Below are 25,880 nucleotides of genomic sequence, written 5' to 3'. Positions count from 1 at the left end.
CCTGCTCCATCCAGTCTGTCTGTCACTTTTTTTCCCCACTTGGCCTTTGACTTCCAGTTGGTGGCTTAAAGCTGGGGCACCTATCCAAGGTGGTGTGTGGTAGTAGCCAGCAATCTGACTGGAGATCCCAGCACTGGTTGTCTGCAGAGGGCCCTTGGAAAGAGTCTGCATTTTAACTTGTTTTGATGTATGGTTATACTATGTGTATAGCTGTAATGTAACTTTATCTATTCTCCTACAAAGGATTGTACCCAAGTTGCCACATAATGTCATCTTATCAACTTTTCACTGTACTCTAATGCATACATGTGACAATGCTAATTCAAATTCACTTACCCATTTCAAAAGGAGTGTTGTCTAATCTGTCCCACTATTCCCTCAGTTTAACTAGATATACACTTGTTGGAAGGCTGTGGTGCAGTGGTAGTGTCCCTGTCTGAGTCAAAGGCTGAAGTTAGTCTCACCTGCCTTGGGTGTCATAACCCATCTAGGCAAGAGGCTGATTTTGAAGGTATCTACTTCTGTCTGCTTCTGTGCAGCACTTTAATAGTGTAACTATATTAACTGGAATTGTAAAGGCAAGTTGTTCCTTCTATTAAAGGTAAATTGTTTTGATTTGCACTGATTTAAACAAAATGCCACATTTTTTTGTTAGCTCTCTATTCTTAAAGCCTTGTCATGCAGCTGATATCTTTGTCAGGTATCGTTTCTACTTTGGATGGTCCTTTTTTAATTGTGCAATTCAGAAAACTTGTCCTGTGGGGTTTTTGGTCTTCCCATGGGACATGGGTGTCATTGGCCAGAGTTTATTGCCTGTCTGTCCTTTAGTTGCCCTTGAAGATGGTGAGCTGGAGCCTCTTAAAGCACTGCAGGCTGTGCTGTTGATAGACCCACCTTCCTGTTAGGGAAGGAATTCCAGGTTTGTTTTACATGTTGTGGTGTTAGACCATCTTTCAGTCACTTTTTTTTGTTCTGGTTTTGAGCTTGCTATTTAAAACTAGACTTCCAGCACATAAGGAGGGATTTCTGGTTTGGGCTGAAGGGCATTTGGAAGATTTGTATTGGTGAGTGATCCAGGATTTAACAGTCTCAACAGCTCCCTGGATCTCTAGACCAGACCTGAAATATCTTGTCCCATTTAAGGGAGTGGCATTTTCCCCCTTCCTGAAGATTGATTGATGTACTCTATGGGTGCATCTGATTCCATCCCAAACCTACAGCAAGCCTTTCAATGGTTGAGAATCCATTTCCTTGCTGCCTAGATCCCTACTCCATGGGAAATAGCTATTGTGACAACTGCCTAACCTGGATCAAGAACCAACTGAGGAATGGAATATGAAAGTACTAACTATAAAATATTCTTTGAATTTGAGTTTCTTTCACTTAGAGCTGAACTTGTGCTCCTCCCCTTTCTAAAATGAGTGCCAGCAAAATGTTATATCAAGTTGATTCTTAATCTGCATTACCTGATGCTGCTGTACTGGGTTTTTTGTTCAAGATACTAAACTATCCTTTTTTATATAAAAAGGTATTGATGCCAAGTGTTGTAAATGTTTCTTAGTTGATGTGGTCAATTCTTCTTTAGCAGTGATTATTTAATCCCCATTTCTGATCTTTCAGATAACTGGGAAGACCTGGTGAAATTTCTGCAAATGGCTAGGAAGAAAGCCAAAGAGTCATATGTGGAGACTGAGTTGATATTTGCTCTGGCAAAGACCAACCGTTTGTCTGAACTGGAGGAATTTGTTAATGGACCCAACAATGCCCACATTCAACAAGTAATACCAGAAGACATTCTTTTATAAGACTGCACTTAGACTCTGCATTTAAATGACTACACTATTGAATTAAGTCTGTTCAACAATCTTGGTTTCAGTTGTCTTTTTGTCAACTTTATGATGCAGTTTAGATAGCTCAGTTTTACAAGGCAAAGCATTTAATTTGCATGCAAGTCCTTAAAAGCTGCAACTCATTAAAGCAGATTACACATGCATTTAGAATTCCATATGTAATGTGTTCCATTAAATGGAGAGCAAATGTGGAAAAAGCCAATTTTTCAAATGGCCCATGGTCCAAGTGCTGTGGGACCCAGATAAGTTTGTGCAGTCTGAGCCATATGAAATGGCTGATAATGGCCAGACTAATTTTCAGAAAATGTTCAACTTCAGTGAATTAAAGTCTAGTTAACTTGCTGACCACTAGGGTGGTGAAAATGCACTGTGATTTCCTTTTGTTGGAAAGGGACATTGCTGGGCACCTGAAAAGTTTTTTTTTTTAGTTTATGGAGCAATTGGACTACTGACACTAAATTTAATGTGCAGAATTGTAATATTGTGCTGTGAATCGGAGCTCTAAGAACCGTTGAGTGTTCTAACTCTGGGTACAGCATAGGCCATTCAGCCCAACAGTATGCTAATGTATGAAGCTAATATATTTACCTCCAACATAGGTTGGTGATCGCTGTTATGATGATGGCATGTATGATGCAGCAAAATTACTTTACAACAATGTGTCCAACTTCGCTCGCTTGGCTTCCACTCTGGTACATCTAGGCGAGTACCAAGCTGCTGTGGACAGTGCTCGCAAAGCTAACAGCACCAGAACTTGGAAAGAGGTATGAAATGCAGCCAATAACAGTTGTTTGTATTACTCGAGCTGGTTTTGAAGATGAATTTATGGGTACCTAAAAATCCTGGCCTTGCTAGAGCCATTTGTATTCAAAACATGTTTTTTAAACATGGCTTCCCTAGCTACCTAAAGATTGCAAATGAACAATAAGGATGAACTTTTGAAGCTTGTACTAAAGCTATTAAAGTTTCACCCAGACTCTGCACAGCAACTCTAATCTGGGCACTGTTCAATTAATCATGTGATTTTGAATAATCTTTAAATTGCTCTCCTATTCATCCATCTTTAGGTTTGTTTTGCCTGTGTTGATGGCCAAGAATTCCGTCTAGCCCAGATATGTGGCCTACACATTGTCATCCATGCAGATGAACTTGAGGAGTTGATCAGTTACTACCAGGTAATTGTTCTACAACAGCTCTATAATTCCTCAGCTGCTGTGAGATGGTTTACTAGGAGTTGCAGCAATTCATAGTTGTATAGCACAAACAACATGCCAATCAGATATCATTATTGGCCAGCATTTGGCCCATATCCCTCAGTCATTCCTATTCGTGTACCCATCCAAATGCCTTTTTTGAATGTTGTAATTATAGCAGCCTCCACTACTTCCTCTGGCAGTCCATTTCCATACACCATTCATTTTGCATGATTTTATAAACTTTAGATCATCCCTCAACCTCCTATCCTCCAGTCGTGCAGGGGGAAACCCTAGCCTATTCAGAGACTCCCTATAATCTCAGACCCACCAATCCTGACAAACTTTTTTAAATTCTGGTATCAATGAACACGTTAGTGCCTCAGTTTGTAAGTTATCAAAACTGAAGTTAAATTTGTGCTGTAGATATTATCTACAAAGGCAGAAGTACAGTAGATTTTCCTCCGTTTAGATTCAATTTTGAAGTAGCCAGAAGTTAAATCATTGACTTGCACTCTGCTGCTACCAATCAAAATTAACAACAGGAATTCTAAACTCATCTGGGCAAAGTACACTCTTCCCCAGTGGCTTTTACATGGTGTGGGGAGAGCATGGTGGGTGGACCTGGATGAATGCCACATTGCTGTCTGTCAGGCTGGTCATTGTAATGTGACAGCAGATGAAGTAGGCACTTATCCTGCTATTGACTGAGCAAATGATTGCAACTGCTGAAAATGTGTTGCTGGAAAAGCGCAGCAGGTCAGGCAGCATCCAAGGAACAGGAGAATCGACGTTCCTGAAGAAGGGCTTATGCCCGAAACGTCGATTCTCCTGTTCCTTGGATGCTGCCTGACCTGCGCTTTTCCAGCAACACATTTTCAGCTCTGATCTGCAGCCCTCACTTTCTCCTCAAATGATTGCAATAAAAGTAAACTTATTCACCAGATTTGGCGACCAAGCTCCTGTTTGGTTTGTTCACTTATATTGTACAATCTGGAGCAGGTATGAAAGAATAGTGCTATTTCCTATTAGTTTAACCAAATGTCAGATTTACTTTTGATCTTTATCAGAACCACTTTGGAAACTAGTTTTCCATATGTCATAACTAAAAAATGAGCCATTGAAATCTTCACCCATTAAGTCTCTTTCCAGTTAAAACCTGATTCCTTGGTAGGGCTACTATACTTGTCTCTAATTACTTAATCGGTGTGTTATGCATTACTTTGTTTTTAACTAGGATCGAGGGTATTTTGAGGAACTGATCTCTCTCTTGGAAGCAGCATTGGGCTTGGAACGGGCTCACATGGGAATGTTCACAGAGCTGGCAATACTATACTCCAAATTCAAACCACAAAAGATGAGAGAACACTTAGAACTTTTCTGGTCCAGGGTCAATATTCCGAAGGTATTTGTCGTCTTCCACTAAAAACTGATGCATCGTCCAAACTAACTACTGTGGGTGCATGCTGTAGAGTCTAGGATCTGAAGAAAGGTCGATGGACTGATGTTTAGTTCCAACCCATAGATACTGCCATACCTGCTGAGATTCTGTTTTTTTTGTTTTTTTTTTTGTTTTTAGGTTTTTTATTTTGCAACCTTGTTCTTGGCTGAGACACCAACCCTGGTGAAATGGAATTGGAATACAAATTTTCACTCTGCTTTCCTGATGCCTTTTAAGTTATAAATACACTGCTTTGTGTGCATCAATTAACTGTCACTTCAACACTTTTTTTTTAATATGTTGATGGAAGAAAATGTTGAATATCTTCCATGGGTGAGGTTCTTCACCAGATAATAGATTTTAAGGTGTCAAAAGAAGCAAAGGTAGAAGTGAGGTAACCTTTTACGCAGATGTTTATCTGGATTCCCCTGTTTTCAGGGCATTGGAGTTACTTTTTTAAAAAATATAAACTGAATTTTATAGAGCTACGTTAAAACCAAGCTGGTGAATGGAACTAAACCGGGTAGCTATCAGAAGCAGTCATGTTGGCCTGCATCTCTTTAGTGTCAACCTGGGTGTAGAATTGTAATACTCTTGTTTTGAACATTTTTAATAACTGGAGTCCTTTTGGTTATGTAGATTAACCGATCTTACTTGAGTAACACTTTGTTCATACTACTTTTCCCTTTGCTATCTAGGTCCTTCGTGCAGCAGAGCAGGCGCACCTTTGGGCTGAGCTGGTCTTCCTTTATGATAAATATGAAGAGTATGACAATGCAGTCATAACTATGATGAGTCACCCAACAGATGCTTGGAAGGAAGGGCAGTATAAAGATATAATCGCAAAGGTATAGCATTACATTGCTAATAACACATACTTTCATCCCAGTGATGTAATGGTCTAAAGATTGCTGTTCTGAATAGTCTTAGTTTTATCAATGGCTGTTGACTGCCTGGTTAAAACTTCCTAATGTGGAACAGTTTCACTCAGGTTTTGAAATAACCAATCTTGGGAATTGATCTTCCTCTTAAGACTAAGTTCAGGTGACTTGGAAAGTTGTTAATTCTCCAATTTTTATTTTAAATAGGTTGCTAATGTAGAGTTGTATTACAAGGCCCTGCAGTTCTACTTGGATTACAAACCACTGTTGATCAATGATCTGTTAATGGTGCTATCACCACGTTTAGACCATACCAGGGCAGTCACTTTCTTCAGTAAGGTGAGCCATGACTGAATCACAACAAAATCAGTAACTGACACTGATCATGCATTTCATGAGTAACTTCAGTGGATAAGTTTAATGCTGCCATGACCATTTTGTGTTCTGCTTGCAGGTGAACCAATTGCCTCTAATAAAACCATATTTACGCTCTGTTCAAAATCACAATAATAAAGCTGTGAATGAAGCTCTGAACAACCTGCTTACTGAAGAGGAGGATTATCAGGTACCGTGCAATATTTAATAATTTTAAACTCTTGGCAAGCTCTTGAGTAGCTGCTTAAGGGCAACTGACCACTCCAGTGAATTCCCAAGTTCTTATTGAATCACTTGCTCAGCAGTCTTGCCCTGGCTCGTTCCTTCCCATCCTACTTGGAATATCCCACACGAAATCAAAGCTGCCTATTCAGTGTCTTGGGATTGTTGACTATCCCTTCCATGGCATATTTGTGCCTGCAGTTAATTTGGTTTCACATGGTCAATTATGTATTAATTATCTTGGAATATGAATATTCCACTAACTGACAAGATTTATTTTTCTAATGGTTTGAGGGTTGGCTTACTTTCATAACTGACAATCTTGAACCTACTTTAAACAGCCAGCATTGTAACTTTTTTGGAATATTGGATGTCTTGGTGAAAAGCTTTCTTTAACAACACTTAATCCCTCTGTTCTAATTACTCTCTTCCTTTTGAGTGGGCGCTGCTGCATCTACTTGATCAAAACCCCAAGTTGCAGTCTTCTGGAAGGAACTTGGAAATGATCTGTCAAAAACATTCCTTGACAGGAACTGCTGTCAATGTACCTCAACTACCACTCCAGGATAATTGGGGATTGGTGTTAATGCTCATCGAGCCAGGAACACCCATTTTCCCTCTAACAAAAATCTAGTGAGATTTTGCCATGAAAGCATCTGTAAACAGTTTAACTTGGACTTTTTGAGCTTTGACCTCCATCTGAAGGGCAATCGGCCAGTGTTTGAGTAAGATTACCTTGGGTTTTTCTTGTCACAGGGTTTGCGTACATCTATTGACGCATATGATAACTTTGACAACATTATCCTTGCTCAGCGCCTGGAAAAGCATGAGCTAATTGAGTTTAGGCGTATTGCTGCTTATCTCTACAAAGGTAACAATCGCTGGAAACAAAGTGTGGAACTCTGCAAAAAAGACTGTTTGTACAAGGTAAGTTTCTGTAGAATTGTATGGAGCAATGTTTTGAATCTTGCATTGACTAAAACTTTAAATGTTTCGTGCAGTGGTAAGTTTTGAGTGACTGTTTTGTAGGATGCAATGCAATATACAGCTGAATCCAAGGACACTGAGCTTTCTGAGAAACTTCTGCAATGGTTCCTGGAAGAGGGCAAGCAAGAGTGTTTTGCGTCCTGCTTATTCACATGCTATGATTTGTTACGGCCAGATGTGGTTCTTGAGCTGTCATGGAGACACAACATCATGGACTTTGCAATGCCATATTTTATTCAAGTTATGAGGGAATATCTCAGCAAAGTAAGTGAACTTTTAAAAGTTGTCTTTTTGAGCAGTCTTTGCACCACTCCTGATTTTATGTGCTGTTTGTCTTGTCAAAACATTTCTTCCACAGCATTCGTGTAGAAAATTTTCAGATGACCAGGCTTGAGTGTAAAAGCTGGGAGGTTATGACAAGAGCTGAATAGAAAATGCATTAAACCACAATGAAAAGACTTCAGCCTAGGCAATGAAGTAAAGCTACATTTGACCAGAGTGTTGCTTGGAGCAGAAGGTAGAGGGTTAATAGCAATAGTGTTTTTTTTTGGTGTGTCCCCTCACTACCTGCATTTGGAGGGATCAATTAGTAGGGGTATTTAAGTTTCAAAGGGATGAGGAAATATTTTAAGGATGATGACTAGCTCAAACTTATCTGTCTGAGTTGCAGGCAGGAACCACGTTTTTTTTTTTGGAAGCTCCATAGCCTGCAAGGGTATGGACCAAGTGCTGGGAAATGGGGTTAAAGTAGAGCAGTGCTTGATGTGTGGACATTAAACCTGAATCTTGTTCACTTGGTGTCTTGAGTGCAAATGCTGGCTTAAGTATTACTCCTGTTGACTCTCCAGATCTGGTGCAGTAACTTGCTTTCAGATCATCTTAGTGACCTGTTTGAAGTCCCCCTCTAGTTGAAATCACAATATTAGGACAAGTAACTAAGTTTGATCTTTTGAGTGTCTTAAGAGAAATGACATGGGGTGGAATTCACACTTGGGCAGCTAAGACTGCCCAAGGTTGGTCCAAAACATTTCACATGAAGTTAGACTTGACTTCAGAGAGGGAGGAATGAAGCAATATCATGGCAGTTTCTCTTGCCTTATGACTGCAGATTGAGGGCAATTTAGCAGTTCTGAATTGGAAGCTCAGTTCATTACCAAATTGGCACCTCCAATTCTGATGAGCAACAATTCAAAGGTTTAGATTCCACACAAGTTTTTATTCAATCCAATAAGAGCAGGAAGTTTCCATTTGTCCTCTGGTATGACAATTTTCCAACTGATTACAGGGAAATGCCCCAAATGTTGGCAAATGGGGCTAGGGTCAGGTTTTGGATGTCTGCAGATGTGTGGACTGAAGGGTCTGTTTCCATGCTGTATAACTCAGTTCTGCTCTCTGGGCTAAGCTTACCTACAGAACCAGTCCAATAGGCAAGTTGGGTCCCTTCCAGTCTTATCAGGTGTGCACCTGGGCTGAGGAGTGGCAAATGGTCCATTTTTTAGATGAGTGGTTTCAGTAGATGCATCGTTCCTTGAGTGGAGTTCCAGGCAGACATTTTGAGACTTTTGGTCAGTGCATGGAGCATAGAAGCTGTACAACCACAACATCACAGGACATTGGTGAGACCACTTAGAATACTGTGTCCCGTTCTGGTCTTCCTGCTTTGAGATTCTAAACTTGAAAGGGTTTAGAAAAGTCTAAGGATGTTGCCAGGTTGGAGGGTTTGAGCTATAGGAAGCGGCTGGTTAGGCTGGGGATTTCCCCTGGAGGTGTAGATTGAAGTGTGACTGTGTAGAAGCTTAAAGATCCGTGAGGGGCATGGATACAGTAAATAGCCAGGTCTCCTCTTCCTGGGTGGGGAAGAAGGGAAAGGAGAGGAAAGTCCAAAACTAGAGCATTGGTTTAAGCTAAGGGAAAAGATTTAAAAGGGACCGGAGGGGCAGTGTGCTAACACAGGTGTGCATATATGGAATGAGGAGGCTGGCACAACTAAACCTTTTAAAGGCATCTGGATGAGTATATGAATAGGAAGGGTTGAGGGATGGCCAAATGCTGGCAAATTGGATGTAATCTGTTTAAAATATCTAGTCAGTGTGGATGAGTTGTCTTGAGGGTTTGTTTGTGCTGTATGACTCTCAAATATTAACCAAACACTGGTAAAGTCTTTAGATTTGGCAAGTGTTTCAGGAGATATTTCAATAACTTTTTTTCTAGAGTCAGTATTCATCCATTCTTTGGACTTGACATCACTGATCACTAATGTTTCATGCCATCCATTCTAAATTGATGTTTGGAACAGTGACTTACCGATATCAGTCATAAATGTGTGCAGTAGTTAGAAAGAAACAAAGCCAGTTGAGACTTAGTGAAGGTATTTCTGATCTATGAAATTGAAACACCTTGTGGAATTGCCCTATGAAAACTGCAAAAGTTTGTATGATTTTTCTTTTCCTGTGCTTGACCTACTTTTTTGCTTTGGAGTTTGACATCTGAATTTTCTTGCAGGTTGATGAACTAATGGAAAAGGTGACAATCTGCTCTTGCTCTTATTAGGCTTTCTCAAATGAGGCTTTAGTGTTCTCGCTTAATGCGGAGGGATATGCTTAACCTGGCCATGATTGAGTGCCTTCTAATTCTATAGTATAGAAATTGACTAACCCTTAACTAATTATCTCCTACGACTAGTTGTTTCAAAGCCTCAATTAACCACTTGTCTAACTGCAAGGTTTTTTGATTTTGCTACTTTTGAGGTCACTCTTGTAAAACATGTTAAATATGTCCTTAATCTTTTTTCAGTACTTCTATTCCAAGATGTGCTTTGCAACTCCTTGTGGACTTGTGAAACAAGCTCTTAATTAAAACCCTGCCAGTGTTTCCACCTTGCTTACAAGATCACTTTTTGAACTTTGAATAATGAATTTTGGTCTACAGTAATTTGAACCTGTCTTTAATGTGTTACCTAAAGACATCCTTTCTCAGCCTGGTAGATTTTGTTCTGTTTTATCACCATAAGCACATCAATGAGCCTCAAGTGCTGGTGTTCTTTCCCACTCTTGCTTGTGTCTTGGTCTGTTATGGTGGGTGATATCACTTCTGGTAAATGGGGTCCAAATTAATGTTAGAGTTCTGGTTTGAATGCCAGGCTTCTAGGAATACCAGTGTGCCTTTGTTTTTAGCCTGTCCCAGGATGGATGGATGTTCTCCAACTGTGTATGGGTACTAGTGATGGTTGGTCATGTCTTTTGGTGGCTAGTTTCCTGCCTGTCCATCCAAAGTAATGTTGGTGCAGTCCTTGCAGGGTATTTTGTATGACATTGTTCTGCTGACTGTATGTTTTGTACGGTCCTTTAAATTCATTAGAGCTCCCATGATGCCTAGGGGCCCCATTTACCAACCCCTCAGAGTTGGAAGTGATTTCACCCACTACAACAGACCAAGGCACATAGCAAGTGGGACAAAAAACAAGCACTCACTGTTACCTAGCATGGTGACAACATCTGAGGACAAACCTAATAGCTCAGTGAGCAAACCTACAGCCTGAGCAACAAATTCAAAATTGCCAACATTTCTCCTTCTTGGATATACTTTTTTAAGCTTGCCCCACAAAACCTATTGAGGCTGAATTTAAAATGTTCCCCTGCTATCCAGCATGGCTCACTAATATCTCTGAACTGGTGCATCGCAGCTCTTGAGGTGGAAAACCTTGACCAATGACTCTTTTTGGAATGTTTGTTTCCTTTTTTAACTTTTAGTGATGCAGCCTTATTTTCTCTACCCCATTTCTTCCCCATCCCAACACTGAACTTTTTTCAAGCCAACTGATCAACTGGTTAAATCCAAAGCAATATCGGTAAGGTTAACTTGCATTTGATGCAATAGACAGCTGATTTAAATAGGCTTCTAGGCCAAGCTGCAATGTACATTACTGCATGCAAGGTAACTTGCTGCATTAACACTGTACCTGATACATGTGCTCTGTGTGGAAACCTGTCCTAATCAGGATTGTTTGTGGAACTGTTCTGTTGGATAACCATGTGTGCTCTCCTCTGCATATTTTCCATAATGCATGCTTTTTCATGCAGTCAGACGATTGGGTTTTAATAGTGGGATATGGGCTACTGGGAGCTGGTGGAAGCTGACATTGCTGCAGGAGTTTGTTTTGGAATGGTCCTTTTTTGAATCTGAAGACTGAGCTCCAACTGTTCCATATGACTTTTTAACAGGTCCTGTTTCGGTCCTTCAGTTGCCCCCTTGATTAGTATTTGCCCATTACAGTTCTGTAATGTAACATCTTCAGTTCTCCAGATTGACCTATCCATATCCAGCATGACCTGGATGTCTAGAATTGGGCTGTTAAGTGGCAAGTAAATGCATGTTACATTGGTATTCACCTGTCCCCAAATGGTACTACCATCACTGAATTTCCAACTATCCGTATCCTAGTTAGTTACTACTGACAGAAATTGAACTGGACCTGTCATATACCTACAAAGAGTAGGTCGCCAAGAATTTTGCAGAAAGGAACTCTTCTACCAGACTCTCCAAAGCCTGGCCACATCCAAAAAGGCATCCATCACTGTGATGGAATACTTGCCTAGATGAGTGCAGCTGCAACAAAAGATGAGACCACTGAGGATGCTAGAAATCAAACGCTGATGGAGGAAACTCAGCAGGTCTGACTTTTTCAAAGAAAAATGAGTACCATTTTTGACCACAAACTGAAGCTGCTAGAAAAGCTCAGCAGGTCTGGCAGTATCTGAAGAGAAATCTGTTAACCTTTTGGGTCTGGTGACCCTTCCCCAGAACCAGACCTGGAACATCAACTCTGATTTCTGTTCACAGATGTTGCTAGATTTGCTGAGTTTTTCCAGCAGAATTTGGCTTTTTGATTTACAGCATCTGAAGTTCTTAATATTTTTGTTCTGATGTTTTGGTGTCATTAGGGCGAAGCCTGCTTTATTGGCAAACATTCACATTGTAGTAGTGAAGGGAATAAACAAGTATCATCTGCAAGGTGCACTAGTCTCCTTTTTCAGAACACCTTCCTAACCTCTACCCCTCTTTTTTTTTAGAATGCCTAGCAGTAAGCTCCCTTCAAGTTGCACATCAACCTGATTTTTAAAACTCTATGCCAATTCTAGCCTAGAGCTCACTATCTAGTTGTGCTGTGGGTGTTCCTTAAAATAACAACTAGTATTTTGAAGACCGTTCCCCTCCTCTGGCCTGGCCCCAGCAGGTAGCAAAAGCTGCCCTAAACAAACATCTATGTTCCCAGGCAGAGGATTGATTTGTAGCATCACTGTCAGAAGGAACTCTAGCTTTTGAATGTAAGCCCAGAACTGGAGTAGAAATGAGCCTATATTCAGATTTCATGCTTATAGACTTAGTGCCCTCTTTGGAGCTGATGTGGTCTGCTATTTTATGTAAAAATATCCTGCCGCAAGGTGCTCCTAAAGGAAGTCTGTGTTCAGCAATTCACTTAAAGCCTCTGCACTCTTGTTTCTGAATATGCATTAACACTTTGAATTTCTGCATTCAGGTTAATATGCATTATTTGAGCATTTAATGACTTGGTATTTTTTACTTGTACAGTGCAAATGTTAAATGTGTTGTGTAGATTTTAACTCTGCAATGTTCTCCAGTAATAGAATTTTGTGGTTCTTGATGCAGATACTAAAGTAGCTAGGTAAGTATTCTGGTTGTGTACAGAACAATGGTATTTCTTTGTAAATGTTTGGAGGGTAGTAACTTTGTTTGTAGTAAATAGCATTTTGTAGTCTTTTGGTGAACTTGATATCGATTTGCTTTTAATTTTTCTTACCCTTAGGTTGATAAACTTGATGCTTCAGATAGCTTGAGAAAAGATGAAGACCAAGTGGCTGAACCAGCTCCTCTAGTATTTGGTAGGTTTGATTAGTTAAGCTGTAATGCATAACAATTCTATTCTAGTTCCGATATCCCTGAATTTAGAATCTGCCCAATAATTCTGGGTTACTTGTAAAGTGAGCCAGATTTGTTCTCTTCCAGTTGATGTACCCAAAGCTCTGACCTGGCCTACATCCAACTACAGTTGTTAGAAAAGCACAGCATCTGAGCAGGGGATGTGCCATTTTGGGCAGCAGCCCTTCCTTGAACATTATTCTGAAGGGCTTATGCCCAAAATGTTGAATTTTGTCCTCCCTGGATGCTGCCTGACCTGCTCTGCTTTTCCAGCACCACATACTTGACTCTGATCTCTAGCATCTGTAGTCCTCACTCTCTCCCATGTGTAACTGCAGTCTTGTTGATTGACTCCTTTTTATACTTGTTCTAGCTTTTTTAAATAGTTCTTTTATTCTACTTCACATTGGACCATAACTAGACTTAAGTCTTGTCCAAAGCCAAAAAAACTTTATCTAGGAGATAAACTGGCAGTGCACAGCAAGGTAGTAATTTCATGTTTTGCACTGACCTTTTGAACAATAAATAGGCCATGATCTGATAGGTTTCTCCTGATCGAGAAGGCAGCTTTTCAGTTACCAAAATTGTTTCCATGAGATGTCCAAAACCTGCTGCTGCTGTTAACTCAGTCAATTTGTATTCTGATTTAAACACTCTTTTTGTGCTTGTTACTAGTGTTACAACATGGCAGTAAACACTTCCGCTAATTAAACCAAGGGCACAAAAGCCCACCTGTCCAAAATCTATTCCAGTATGAGTGACAACTACCCAAATGCCACTTTTTAAAGAAAAGCAATTTTCAACTCTAAAAGGAATGCTAATCAACAACTATTTATAACTAAGCCTCCTTTCTCTTTGAAGATTTGTTATCTACCCCATTCCATAACCGTATACTGATCCAATAAGCCCCTATTAAATTTATACCAGCTGTATTTTCAAAACCAAACAGCAGCTGTCATCCCCAGTGTTTATCTTCCTGCTTGTAGACCTCCCCTGGGTTGTCTCTGGTCTTTTGCTGCAAAGATGTTTCATATGATACTTTTGTGAGTGGTGATTAGTGGTCTTTCAAATGGCAGATGGTGCTCTTTTTGGCTAACTCCAAAATGCCTGCTTTTTATACCCTAAACATTGATCATCTCACTGGTTCAATGTTATCAAAACAGTAAAATTTCAAATTCAATTGGTTTTAGTATCTTGGGGCATAATTTAACCATTTAAATTCAAGCTGCTGAGAAAACAATTGGTATCAAGGTTACAGCCAAAATGTTAATCTTTCAATTTTCCAGCAGTGATATGACAGGTGCTTGCCAGCTTTAAGGGTACAGTATCTGCCTTCAACTTAACACTATTTGCACTCTGCAGCACATTCAACTAAGTTTAATCTATATTCACAATCTGTATTCCTGCATCTTCACTTCCAAGCTCAGCTATCTGAGCTCCTAACTCTATGAATAGTGAACCTTGTCCATAAATGAATCTGTATTACTTTTGATTCTTTTTCCCCTTCCAGACCTCCTTACCACTTTTGGTAGATCCACAATTGTGGTCTGAGCAGTGATTCTAGTTCCTAAATTTAGGTTTGTGCTTTGGGCCAAAAGAGAAATGGCAGTGAGTTGCCTTGTTTTGCAAAGGTGGGTATGTAAGATCAGGTTTCCTGTAACTCCTTGATCAATAGATCTGGGCTGAAGAGAAACAATACTGAACAGGATTTGAGGATTGCTGTGTTAGCTCAGTATTCAAACTGATTTTAGAAATTCCTGTATATTGAAGTCTGTATAGATATTGATTTGCTGAGCTTGAATATTTTAAATTTGTAAAAGGGCTCACCAGTGACCAGATCTAATGTATTATCTGTTTAACTTTGTTTTGCCTTGTGATTTTCTAGGTCAGCAGTTAATGTTGACAGCAGGTTCCACTGCAGTCCCTCCTCAGCCTGGCTATGCTTATGGTTATCCAGCTGGCTATGCTCAGCCTGCTTATGGCTTCAACATGTAGAATCCACATCACGTCAACTTCACCATTGCTACCCCTGAATCTTCATGAAAAATGTACGACCGTCATAGAGCACAGGATTACAGCCAAACACTTCCTCTGCAGCATGAAGATTTTATAAAGGACTTCTGTTATTTTATTTATTACACTCTTACATTTCAACTTCAATGTAGCTTTTTTAAAAACCGTATTTAGGAACTACAAACTGTTGAGGCACTGACTTAAAGATTAAGACAAGTATTAACTAGTTTATTGAATCTAGTCATGAATATTTCCAATAGGTTGGTTGCCATCTTTTGTTTTCAAGCTGGCAGCTTAGTGCAATGTGGATGGTTTTTTTTGCCCCCACACTCCTCTCCCCAACCTGTGTAAAGCTTGCCCTCAATGAGATGAGTAATGGTACTGATGGCAGTGTTCAGATAATCCCAGGGAGATTAAACTTGGAAGTTTACTTTGCCAGTATCTGCATGTTTTGCCAATATGTAATGCTAAAGGTGAAGTTGGAAGGTGAATGCAGGATTTTTTGCGTTCCTAGTTGGTGCAGAACTGAATTCACTAGTCACTTCATGTGAAAGCGTTCTATCTTCTGTGGGTGGAGCACTCTGTTCTGCATCAGTTCAGGCCTCCATGCAAAGAAAGGGTGTGTGCCACTTGTTTAAAATATTGTGCCTAATGTAAAATTTATGGTAAGGAGCTTTTGTTGCTAATCATGAATATTAGGTTTAATAGAATGTAAACCCATGTCAGTCAGCACTTTGGTTGAAGTTTCTGAATCTCTTGAAATATTTCATACCTCTGGCAAATTTATTGAAAAGGCAGTTAGTTGCAGGCCATCTTGTAATGGAACTAATTGGATTCAGTCCAGAATGTTGGTTATAGTGGTGACATGTATTTAAAGGGAAATTGTGCTGGAAAATCTTCAACAGCAATGGTATTGTGAATATTACTTTGTACAGTTGTACTAACCTATTGAGTTAGCTAAAAGAAATGGATGTGCATTGGACTTCCCACATAACCCCCCCCTGCTGCCCTCGCCATGTCACCAGAGGGATAAATAAAGTTTACATATGTCTCATGACACCACTATGCTGAGTAATTCATTGTCTCCATGTTACTAGATGTGCAGAAATGTTAGCCTGCTATTAGTTGAAGCCACTTATAGAAGCATTTGGAGTATGTGGACACTGGGCAGTGATAATGGGGTAGTTTAATTTGGTTTTAACCTAAATCTTTTTGGGAATCCAATTTTAAGATACATTTTTGCAATGTTGGTTTTAATAAAGATGTGGAAATGTCAGTGGACTGGAGTTGCCAAAGTCACAAATCACATGACACCAGGTTATCATCCAACCAGTTTATTTGGAGCAGTAAGGTTTTGGAGTCTCTGCACTTCAGGCAGCTAGAGGAAATGTACTTCAAACAACTTACAAATTCTATCTCCCTTGATCTTTTATATGATCCTTTATCATAAATTAAAGTATATATTCTCTCTCTCTGCCTGAGGAAGTACTGGTTTCAAATAAACCTGTCATGTGATTTTTGGTTTTAACAAATTAATTTCATCAGACTTAGTCAAGTGTGGTGTTGGAAAAGCAGTCAGGAAGCATTTTGAGCAGGAGTTGACAACGTTTTGGGCATAAGCTCTTCATGGGGAAGGATGAAGGGCTTACACTTGAAACATTGACTCCGACCCTTGGCTGCTGCCTGTGTGCTTTTCCAGTACTACACTCTGACTCTGATCTCCAGCATCTGCAATGTTCACTTTCTATGCAAGACAAGTTTGGGAGAAAGTTATAAATATTTTATGCTTCTCATTCACTACAAATGCCTTTTTAGGTAATTATCAGTGACAACAGCTTGGTAAGAATGCACTGTTAATAAGCCAGTAAGATGGGTAATGAGACTGCAATATCTGAGTAGCTTCTGACTTCAGCTGAAGTAATTAACTTGACCAATCTTCTAACAGATCCACTTGTATTCTATTTAGTCTAACTAATAACTGGCAGTGTGGTGGGGGTGGCTGTTGGCCAGCTATAAATGATAGCTAGAGAATACCTAACAAATGGCTTTTGTTTCGTGATTTTTGTGGTTTTAATTGTTCTGGGAGATGCATTTAGTTTTGCAGTTGTCAGCAATGGATATGCTAGTGTTTTTATGCACTTATATTCTTTGATAAGCTGGGCATTGAGTTTGACTACACAATTCCTGGCACACTCCATACTAAAAGTTTAGGCTGAATGGTTATAAGCCATTCCTTGCTTGGTTTCATCCTTTATTCTGATCCAAATTGGGTGAGAAAATTGTAGTAAACAATGACAAAAGACCAGGCTACGTTAAGGACAAAAGGGTAACTAGAGAGCAAATAGCCCCTCAAAGAAGTAAGGTACCCTTGTGTGGAGCTGCAGGAAATAAAGTACTTTACACCAGTATTTACTGTGAAAAAGGGCATGGAAGAGATGGAATCTAGAAGTAGATGACATCTTGAAAAATCTCCATTAGAGGAGGAAATGCTGGACGGCCTGAAACTCGAGTGATAATCCCCCAGGACCTGATCAGGTACCCTAGAACTCCTGAGAGGCTAGGAAGTGATTGCTGGGCTTCCTGCTGAGATATTTGTATCATCAATAGTCAAGTGAGGTGCCAGAAGACTGGAGGTTGGCTAATGTGGTGCCATATTTAAAGGTGGTAAGCACAAACCAGGGAACTATAGACCAGTGAGCCTGACATCAGTGGTGGGCAGGTTGTTGGAGGGAGTCCTGAGGGACAGGATGTACATATATTTGGAAAGGCAAGGCCTGATTATGGATAGTCAACATGGCTTTGTACATGGGAAATCATGTCTCAAACTTGGTTTTTACTTCAAAAAAAAACTCAGGATTGAGGGCAGGATGGTGGACATGATCTATATGGACATCAGTAAGGTGTTTGACAAGGTTCCCCATGGGAGACTGGTGAGCAAGGTTAGATCTCTTGGAATACAGAGAACTAGCCATTTGGGTACAGAAATTACTCAAAGGTAGACAGGGTGGTGGAGGGTTTTTCAGATGAGCATATGAGGTATAGTTATTAGGTTTGCAGATGACTCCAAAATTGGAGGTGTAGTGGACAGCAAAGAGGGTTACCTCCGATTACAATTGGAATTTTGATCAAATGGGCCAATGGGCTGAGAAGTGGCAGATGGCACTTAATTTAGATAAATGTGAGGTGCTGCAATTTTGGAAAGCAAATCTCAGCAGGACTTGTACACTTAATGGTATGGTCCTGGGAGTGTTGCTGAACAAAGACCTTGGAGTGCAGTTTCATAGCTCCTTGAAAGTGGAGTCGCAGGTAGATAGGATAGTGAAGGCATTTGGTATGCTTTTATTGTCAGAGGATTGAATACAAGAGTTGGGAGGTTATGTTGCAACTGTATGGAACATGGGTTAGGCCACTTTTGCAATATTGGTCTGCAATTCTGGTCTCTTTCCTAAAGGAAGGATGTTCTGACCCTTGAAAGGGTTCAGAAAACATTTAAAAGGATGTTGCCAGGGTTGGAAGATTTGAGTTAGGGAGAAGTTGATTAGGGCTGTTTTTCCCTGGAATGTCAGGTGACTTTAGATTTACAAAATCATGAGGCATGGAGAGGGTGAATAGACAAGTCTTTCTCTGGAATGGGGAGTCCAGAACTAGAGGGCACAGGGCTAGTGAGGGGAAAGATCTAAAGACCTGAGGGGCAACTTTTTCATGCAGAGTGGTGAATGTGTGGAATGAACTGCCAGAGGAAGTGGAGGTTGGTACAATTACAACATTTTAACAGGCCTCTGGAGGGGTATATGAATAAGGGTTTGGAGGGATATGAGCTGGGTGCTGGCAGGTAGGATTAGAGTGGATTGAGATATCCAGATGGCATGGACAAGGGCTGAATGATCTTTGTGCTATACATCTCTAGCACTCCAGTCCACACCCACCCTCAACCCAGCCAGCCTCATTTTCTCCCCCCCCCCCCCCCCCCCTCTGCATTTACCTCTGACTAATGCACCTATGTATGCATGCCTGGACACTGGGCAATTTAGCATAGCCAGTTCACCTAACCTGCACATCTTTGGACTGTGGGAGGAAATCCAAGCAGACATTGAGAATGTGCAAACTCAACAGACAGACAGTTGCCAGAGGTTGGAATCCAATCTGGGACCCTGGTGCTGTGAGGCAGCAGTGCTAATCACTAAGCCACCGTGCTGGTTAAGTATATGAATAGGAAAGGTTTAGAGGAATATGGGCTAGGAGCTGGCAGGTAGGGCTAGTTTACTTGGGGATTATGTTCAGCATGGACTGGTTAGATCAAAGGCTCTTTGTGCCATATGACTGTGTGTACAACAGCTTGCATCTGTTTGGACCACTTATTTCTCAAGGTACTTCACAGGAATCAGTCAATTTACAAACCAGGAACAAGTACAGGCCACTTGAGCCATCCGGTTTGCTCTCAGATGGTGGCTGATTTTGAGTTTAATGCCATTTTCAGTTTGGCAGAGCTCCACTAAACCAGGAGAAACTGAGGACTGGAGATCAGTGTGGTACTAGAAAAGCACAGATCAGGCAGCAGCTGAGGAGCAGGAGAGTTGAAGTTTTGGAAATAAGCCCTTCAGGCATGTGGGCAAAATCAAATTTTTCTACCACCCCTACATTTCTGATGATGGGGTTCTGTGTGAAACATCGATTCTGCTGCCTGATCTGTGCTTTTCCAGTACCCCACTTTTTGCTTGTATTAAACTAGTTGAACAAAGTTTGGTTAGAGTTTTTTAACTTAAAAAAAAATCTTTTGAGGTAAGGGAGGCAGATTTTAGGAATTTTGATCTTGACAGCTGTCAGTAGTCCAGTGCCTAATATTTGTGGCAGAGGCCAGTTTGTGCACCTAACCTGGAAGGTGACTAACTGAGGGACTTAAGAACTAGAGTAACAAAGTAGTAGCTTCCAGTTGGGTATAGAGAATGAGTGGAGTGACTGCAGAGGGTTATGCAGTTCGGAATGAATTTATTCTGCACCCATAATTTGAATTGAATTTGTCACATGTACCAAGGCACAGTGACAAGCTTTGTCTTGTGAGCAATGCTAGCAGATCAGAGTTGCATATTTAGTAAATAGGTAAAAAGCAACAATAACAAAAACAGGTACAGGTGAATGTTAAGAATCTGAGTCCATTCACTATTCTAATAGTAGGGTAGAAACTGGTGTGAAACTGGCTGGTGCATGTGTTCATTCTCCCTGTACCTTCTCCCTGATGGTAGAGGCTGTAGAAAAGCATTGCCAGGGTGGGATGGATCGTTGAGAATGTTGGCGGCCTTTCCTTGACAGTGGGCCTGGTAGATGGATTCTGTAGATGGGAGGCTGGCCTTTTGTGATTGTCTGTCTGGGCCGAGTTCACCACTCTCTGTAACCGTCTCCAATATTGAATGGACAGTTGCCATACCAGGTAGTGATACATCCAGACAGAATGCTCTCTGGTACACCTATTAAAAAGTTGGCAAGAGTATTTATCTACGAGTCCAAGAATGCTTGTTGATGGTCACTCTCTCCTTGTTCCACTTCTGACGTTCTGCAGGATGTTACTCATGCCCCCTACACATTAACAGCAATGAGTTCCTTTGTTTTGCCAGCATTGAGAGCTAGATTGTTCTCTCTGCACTATTCTCCAGGTCTTCCCCTTGTCTAGTCTGCTTCATCACTAGCTGAGATTTAACCTATGGTGGCATCCTCAGCGAACTTGTAAATGGCATTAGTCTGGTATTTGATGCAGCAGCATTGAGTGTTAGTGACCATGAAATATTGTCCCCAATCTTCACTGGCCTGTGGGTCAGGAAACTGAGGATCCAGTTGCAGAGTGGGGCTTAATCAGCGATTACTAAGTTTAGTAATCCGTCTCAAGGGGATAATAGTGTTAACTACAGTTCAACTTTCAATGAGTAGGATTCTTACGTTAGATATTCTGTCAAGATGTTCTAGGGAGGAGTGAAGGGCAACTGATATGGCATCTGACATGGCTCTGTTGGTTAAATAGGCAAATTGGAGTGGATCAAAAGTAGTGATTTAATGCCATGACCAGCCTTTCAAAGCACTTCATGACCACCAATGTAAGGGCCACTGGGTGGTAGTCATTGAGACATGCTGCATGAGCTGCCTTAAGTACAGGGATGATGCTGGCTCTTTTATCACAGGCAGGGACAGTGGCCTGCTGCAGGAGAGATTGATCTGTGCATGCTCTGTGTGCACAGCCTGGTACTCCGTCTGGTCTCATCGCTTTCCTTGGATTCACACGAAGGAAAACTGATCTGACCTCTGATGCAGAGACTGTTTGGGATAGGTTTGTCAGGACTTGTCGGAATAGATGTTACCTCTCTCTTCCGAAATTCTGCTCAAAGCGAGCATAGAAGGCATTGAGACAATCTGGGAGGGATATATCATCGTCGATCTTGGTCATGTAGTTTGCTAACTTGTCACAGAGCTACAAGTGAAGTAAAATGCAGAGAATTGAAGATGTGTACATGCTAGCTGTGATTCCACATTTTGATGGAAATGGATTTTCTTTGCTTTTCAAAGATCCAAAGTGCAAAGCCAGCAGCCGCTGATCTTCACCCAACAGCACTTGTCTTCCAGTGTTACTGAGTATCCATGCAGGCAATTAATCCAAAAACCGTTCTGAATGAATCTCAATTTCTAAACCGCAATGTGTACAAATACCAATTGTAGCAGATAAAGGTGCAAAGCCAGAAATGTGTCTTGTAAGTTTGTAATGAAAATAAACCGGGAAATGGTGCCTCATTCCCTCCCCAAACTGCCACCACACATTGCTTTGGGTGTATTGTGATTATGTCGAACTCATTATAATGCTAATACACAAAGGGCTGTTGTGTAGTGGTGGTGTTCCTATCTCTGGACCAGGAGCCCAGGTTTCAAGTCCTCCTTGTACCAGAGGTTCAGTAACATATCTGAACAGGTTGGTAAGCACAGCTTGGTGATATGCAAGTATTTATGGAGTTCCAGTTTGCATTGTTGTCATCTCAGCTGGGGATTGTGCCATCAGCTGTAAATCTCTAGTGGCTATAAGTTCACAAGTTTTAACAGGAGGTTGAAGCCTGTCAAGAACATTTTCAATGAGAACCACAGGCAAGGTTTCAATGTATCTGTTAATGGGGGTTAGTATCACTTGTGGCAATTAAGTAATCAATTTTGAGCTATGTATAAGGCACACTCCTACATTTTGTCACTTAAATCACAATGAATCATTATGTAGCCAAAATATGGCAAACAGTTCCATTAGAAATGTTTTTGAATACCTGCCAAAGGACACGGTGTACCTTTTTATCAATGTAGCTTTGTATAGAACTTTCCAAGGATTGAGTCTGTCTCTAACATTTTGATCCTATGGTGAGATACCTAATGACTGCATGTTGGTGTAAGATAATTGTGGTTAAATAGTTAAACACACCATGCTAAAGACACTTGCGATGCAGTGGCAATGTCCCTCCCTCTGCACTGGAAGGTCTGGGTTAAAGTCCCACGTGCCCCAGTTATGATTTTATAACATGACCCAACAGGTTGATTTAACAGTATGTGGATTTAACAGTACCTAATAGAAGGTGCCAAACTTGACCTACTGTTGGGAAATAAGGCGGGGCAGGTGATAGAGTTGTCCGGGGGCGAGCACTTTGGGGGCAGCAACCATAATTCTATTAGATTTAACATAGTGGTGGAAAAGGATAGACCAGATCTAACAGTTGAAGTTCTAAATTGGAGGAAGATTAGTGGTGCTGGAAAAGCGCAGCCGTTCAGGCAGACGTCCGAGGAGCAGTAAAATCGGCATTTCGGGCAAATTTATTGTAGCAGATAAAGGCACAAAGCCAGAAATGTGTCTTGTAAGTTTGTGTATTAGCATTTCAGAGAACACCTCTGGGACACCCGGACCAACCAACCCAACCACCCTATGGCTCAACATTTCAACTCCCCCCTCCCACTCCACCAAAGATATGCAGGTCTTTGGACTCCTCCATCGCCAGACCACAACAACACGACGGTTGGAGGAAGAGCGCCTCATCTTCTGCCTAGGAACCCTCCAACCACAAGGGATGAACTCGGATTTCACCAGTTTCCTCATTCCCCCTCCCCCCACCTTGTCTCAGTCAAATCCATCGAATTCAGCACCGCCTTCCTAACCTGCAATCTTCTTCCCGACCTCTCCGCCCCCACCCCAGTCTGACCTATCACCCTCACCTTGACCTCTTTCCACCTATCACATTTCTGACGCCCCTCCCCCAAGTCCCTCCTCCCTACCTTTTATCTTAGCCTGCTGGACAAACTTTCCTCATTCCTGAAGAAGGGCTTATGCCCGAAACGTCGATTCTCCTGTTCCCTGGATGCTGCCTGACCTGCGCTTTTCCAGCAACACATTTTCAGCATGTGGGAAATCATGTCTCTCAAACGTGAGTTTTTTTTGAAGAAGTAACAAAGAAGATTGAGGGCAGCACAGTAGATGTGATCTATATGGATTTCAGTAAGGCGCTTGGCTAGGTTCCCCATGGGGGACTGATTAGCAAGGTTAGATCTCATGGAATACAGGGAGAACGAGCCATTTGGATACAGAACTGGCTTAAAGGTAGAAGACCGAGGGTGGTGGTGGAGGGTTGGTTTTCAGACTGGAGGCCTGTGACCAGTGGAGTGCCACAAGGATCGGTACTGGGTCTGCCACTTTTCATCATTTATATAAATGATTTGGATGTGAGCATTTCGGAATGGCATGGAGTACTGCAGGGATCAGTACTGGGACTGCAGCTTTTTTATCATATATGTTAATGATATAGAAGATGATATTAGCAAATTTGCTGATGATACTAAGCTGGGTGGCAGGGTGAAATGTGAGGAGGATACAGGGTGACCTGGACAGGTTAGGTGAGTGGTCAGATGCATGGCAGATGCAGTTTAATGTGGATAAATGTATGGTTATCCACTTTGGTGGCAAGAACAAGAAGGCAGATTACTACCTAAATGGAATCAATTTAGGTAAAGGGGCAGTACAAAGAGATCTGGGTGTTCTTGTTCACAAGTCAATGAAGGTAAGCATGCAGGTACAGCAGGTAGTGAAGAAGGCTAATAGCATGCTGGTCTTCATAACAGGAATTGAGTATATAAACAAAGAGGTTTTTCTGCAGCTGTACAGGGCCCTGGTGAGACCACACCTGGAGTATTGTGTGCAGTTCTGGTCTCCAAATGTGAGGAAAGACATTCTGGCTATTGAGGGAGTGCAGCGTAGGTTCACGAGGTCAATTCCTGGAATGGCAGGATTACCTTGCGCTAAAAGACTGGAGCGACCTAGGCTTGTATACCCTTGAGTTTAGAAGACAGAGGGGATCTGATTGAGACATAAGATTATTAAAGGATTGGACACTCTGGAGGCAAGAAACATGTTTCCGCTGATGGGTGAGTACCGAACCAGAGGACACAACTTAAAAATACGGGGTAGACCATTTAGGACAGAGATGAGGAGAAACTTCTTCACCCAGAGAGTGGTGGCTGTGTGGAATGCTCTGCCCCAGAAGGCAGTGGAGGCCCAGTCCCTGGATTCATTTAGGAAAGAGTTGGATAGAGCTCTCAAGGATAGTGGAATCAAGGGTTATGGAGATAAGGCAGGAACAGGATACTGATTTAAGGATGATCAGCCATGATCATATTGAATGGTGGTGCAGGCTCGAAGGGCAGAATGGCCTACTCCTGCACTATTGTCTATTGTATATTTAGTAAGTTTGCTGATGACACCAAAATTGGAGGTGTAGTGGACAGCGAAGAAGGTTATCTCAGATTACAATGAGATCTTGATCAGATGGACCAATGTGCTGAGCATTGGCAGGTGGAGTTTAATTTAGATAAATATGAGGTACTACATTTTGGGAAAGCAAATCTTAGCAGGACTTAACATTAATTGTATAAAGTCCTAGGGAGTGTTGCTGAACAAAGAGATCTTGGACTGCAAGTTCATAGCTCCTTGAAAGTAGAGTCGCAGGTAGATAGGATACTGAAGAAGGCTTTCCTTTATTGGTCAGAGTATTGAGTACAGGAGTTGGGAGGTCATGTTGTGGCTGTACAGGACATTGGTTAAGCCACTGTTGGAATATTGCATGCAATTCTGGTCTCCTTCCTATCGGAAAGATGTTGTAAAACTTGAAAGGGTTCAGAAAAGATTTACAAGGATGTTGCCAGGGTTGGAGGATTTGAGCTATAGGGAGAGGTTGAACAGGATGGGGCTGTCTTCCCTGGAGCGTCGGAGGCTGAGGGGTGACCTTTTATAGAGGTTTATAAAATCCTGAGGGGCATGGATAGGATAAATGGACAATGGAGTGGGGGAGTCCAGAACTAGAGGGCATAGGCTTTGGGTGAGAGGGGAATGGAATGAGCTGCCAGAGGAAGTGGTGGAGGCTGGTCCAATTGCAACATTTAAAAGGCATTTGTATGGGTATATGAAAAGGAAGGGTTTGGAGGGATATGGGCCAGGTGTTGGTAGGTGGAACTAGATTGGGTTGGGATATCTGACCGGTGTGGAAGAGTTGGATGGAAGGGTCTGTTTCTGTGCTGTTCACCTCTATGACTCTAACAATATACGTCATACAATTCTGGGTAGTCTGGCCTAATCGTTGTGTTCTGCCATTTACTGATAAATCACTAATGAATGTCCATTTAAGAAATTCTATGTCACTGGTCCTGGGCTCTGTGTGGCTGATGAGCCTGATCCTAGATCCAAATCCAGGAGGTGGTCCTTAGCTTTGTGATCACTGGCATTCCTCTTTTCAATACTTTCTCTTGCCAACATGTTCCCAAAGAATTGTACCTTCAGACAGGAGATTCCTCCAAGCCCCTTTCCTCCTCAGTAAGGGTCTTGTGAATGTTGCCATCGCTATTGTATTTACGTTAAGCCCTCAGGGAAAATTTGAAACATTACTTCTCTCATTGTCTTATTCCCATGCCGCCTTTGAGCTGAGCGAAG

The 25,880-nt window shown here is 41.4% G+C and overlaps 1 protein-coding gene across 6 annotated transcripts in view; it reads left to right on the top strand.

Annotated features, from left to right (window-relative positions):
- Positions 1 to 15,961, top strand: part of LOC122562519 (clathrin heavy chain 1-like) — a 52,940-nt gene extending 36,979 nt beyond the window's left edge. For 2 of the 6 annotated variants that reach the window (XM_043715382.1, XM_043715381.1), the window contains 13 exons: positions 1,621 to 1,778; positions 2,450 to 2,614; positions 2,918 to 3,025; positions 4,281 to 4,448; positions 5,183 to 5,332; positions 5,573 to 5,704; positions 5,820 to 5,930; positions 6,719 to 6,889; positions 6,992 to 7,213; positions 9,452 to 9,472; positions 10,761 to 10,796; positions 12,774 to 12,849; positions 14,772 to 15,961. In XM_043715382.1, the coding sequence (XP_043571317.1) occupies positions 1,621 to 1,778; positions 2,450 to 2,614; positions 2,918 to 3,025; positions 4,281 to 4,448; positions 5,183 to 5,332; positions 5,573 to 5,704; positions 5,820 to 5,930; positions 6,719 to 6,889; positions 6,992 to 7,213; positions 9,452 to 9,472; positions 10,761 to 10,796; positions 12,774 to 12,849; positions 14,772 to 14,881 (1,628 nt within the window). In that variant the 3' untranslated portion in view covers positions 14,882 to 15,961. The remainder of the gene's footprint in view (positions 1 to 1,620; positions 1,779 to 2,449; positions 2,615 to 2,917; positions 3,026 to 4,280; positions 4,449 to 5,182; positions 5,333 to 5,572; positions 5,705 to 5,819; positions 5,931 to 6,718; positions 6,890 to 6,991; positions 7,214 to 9,451; positions 9,473 to 10,760; positions 10,797 to 12,773; positions 12,850 to 14,771) is intronic. The other 4 variants (XM_043715384.1, XM_043715383.1, XM_043715386.1 and 1 more) reach the window with 2 other exon arrangements.
- The last annotated feature ends 9,919 nt before the right edge of the window (positions 15,962 to 25,880 follow it).

Source organism: Chiloscyllium plagiosum, chromosome 25 (assembly GCF_004010195.1).
Source record: "Chiloscyllium plagiosum isolate BGI_BamShark_2017 chromosome 25, ASM401019v2, whole genome shotgun sequence".
Lineage (NCBI taxonomy): Eukaryota > Metazoa > Chordata > Chondrichthyes > Orectolobiformes > Hemiscylliidae > Chiloscyllium > Chiloscyllium plagiosum.
This window is presented reverse-complemented; position numbering and strand designations above follow the sequence as displayed.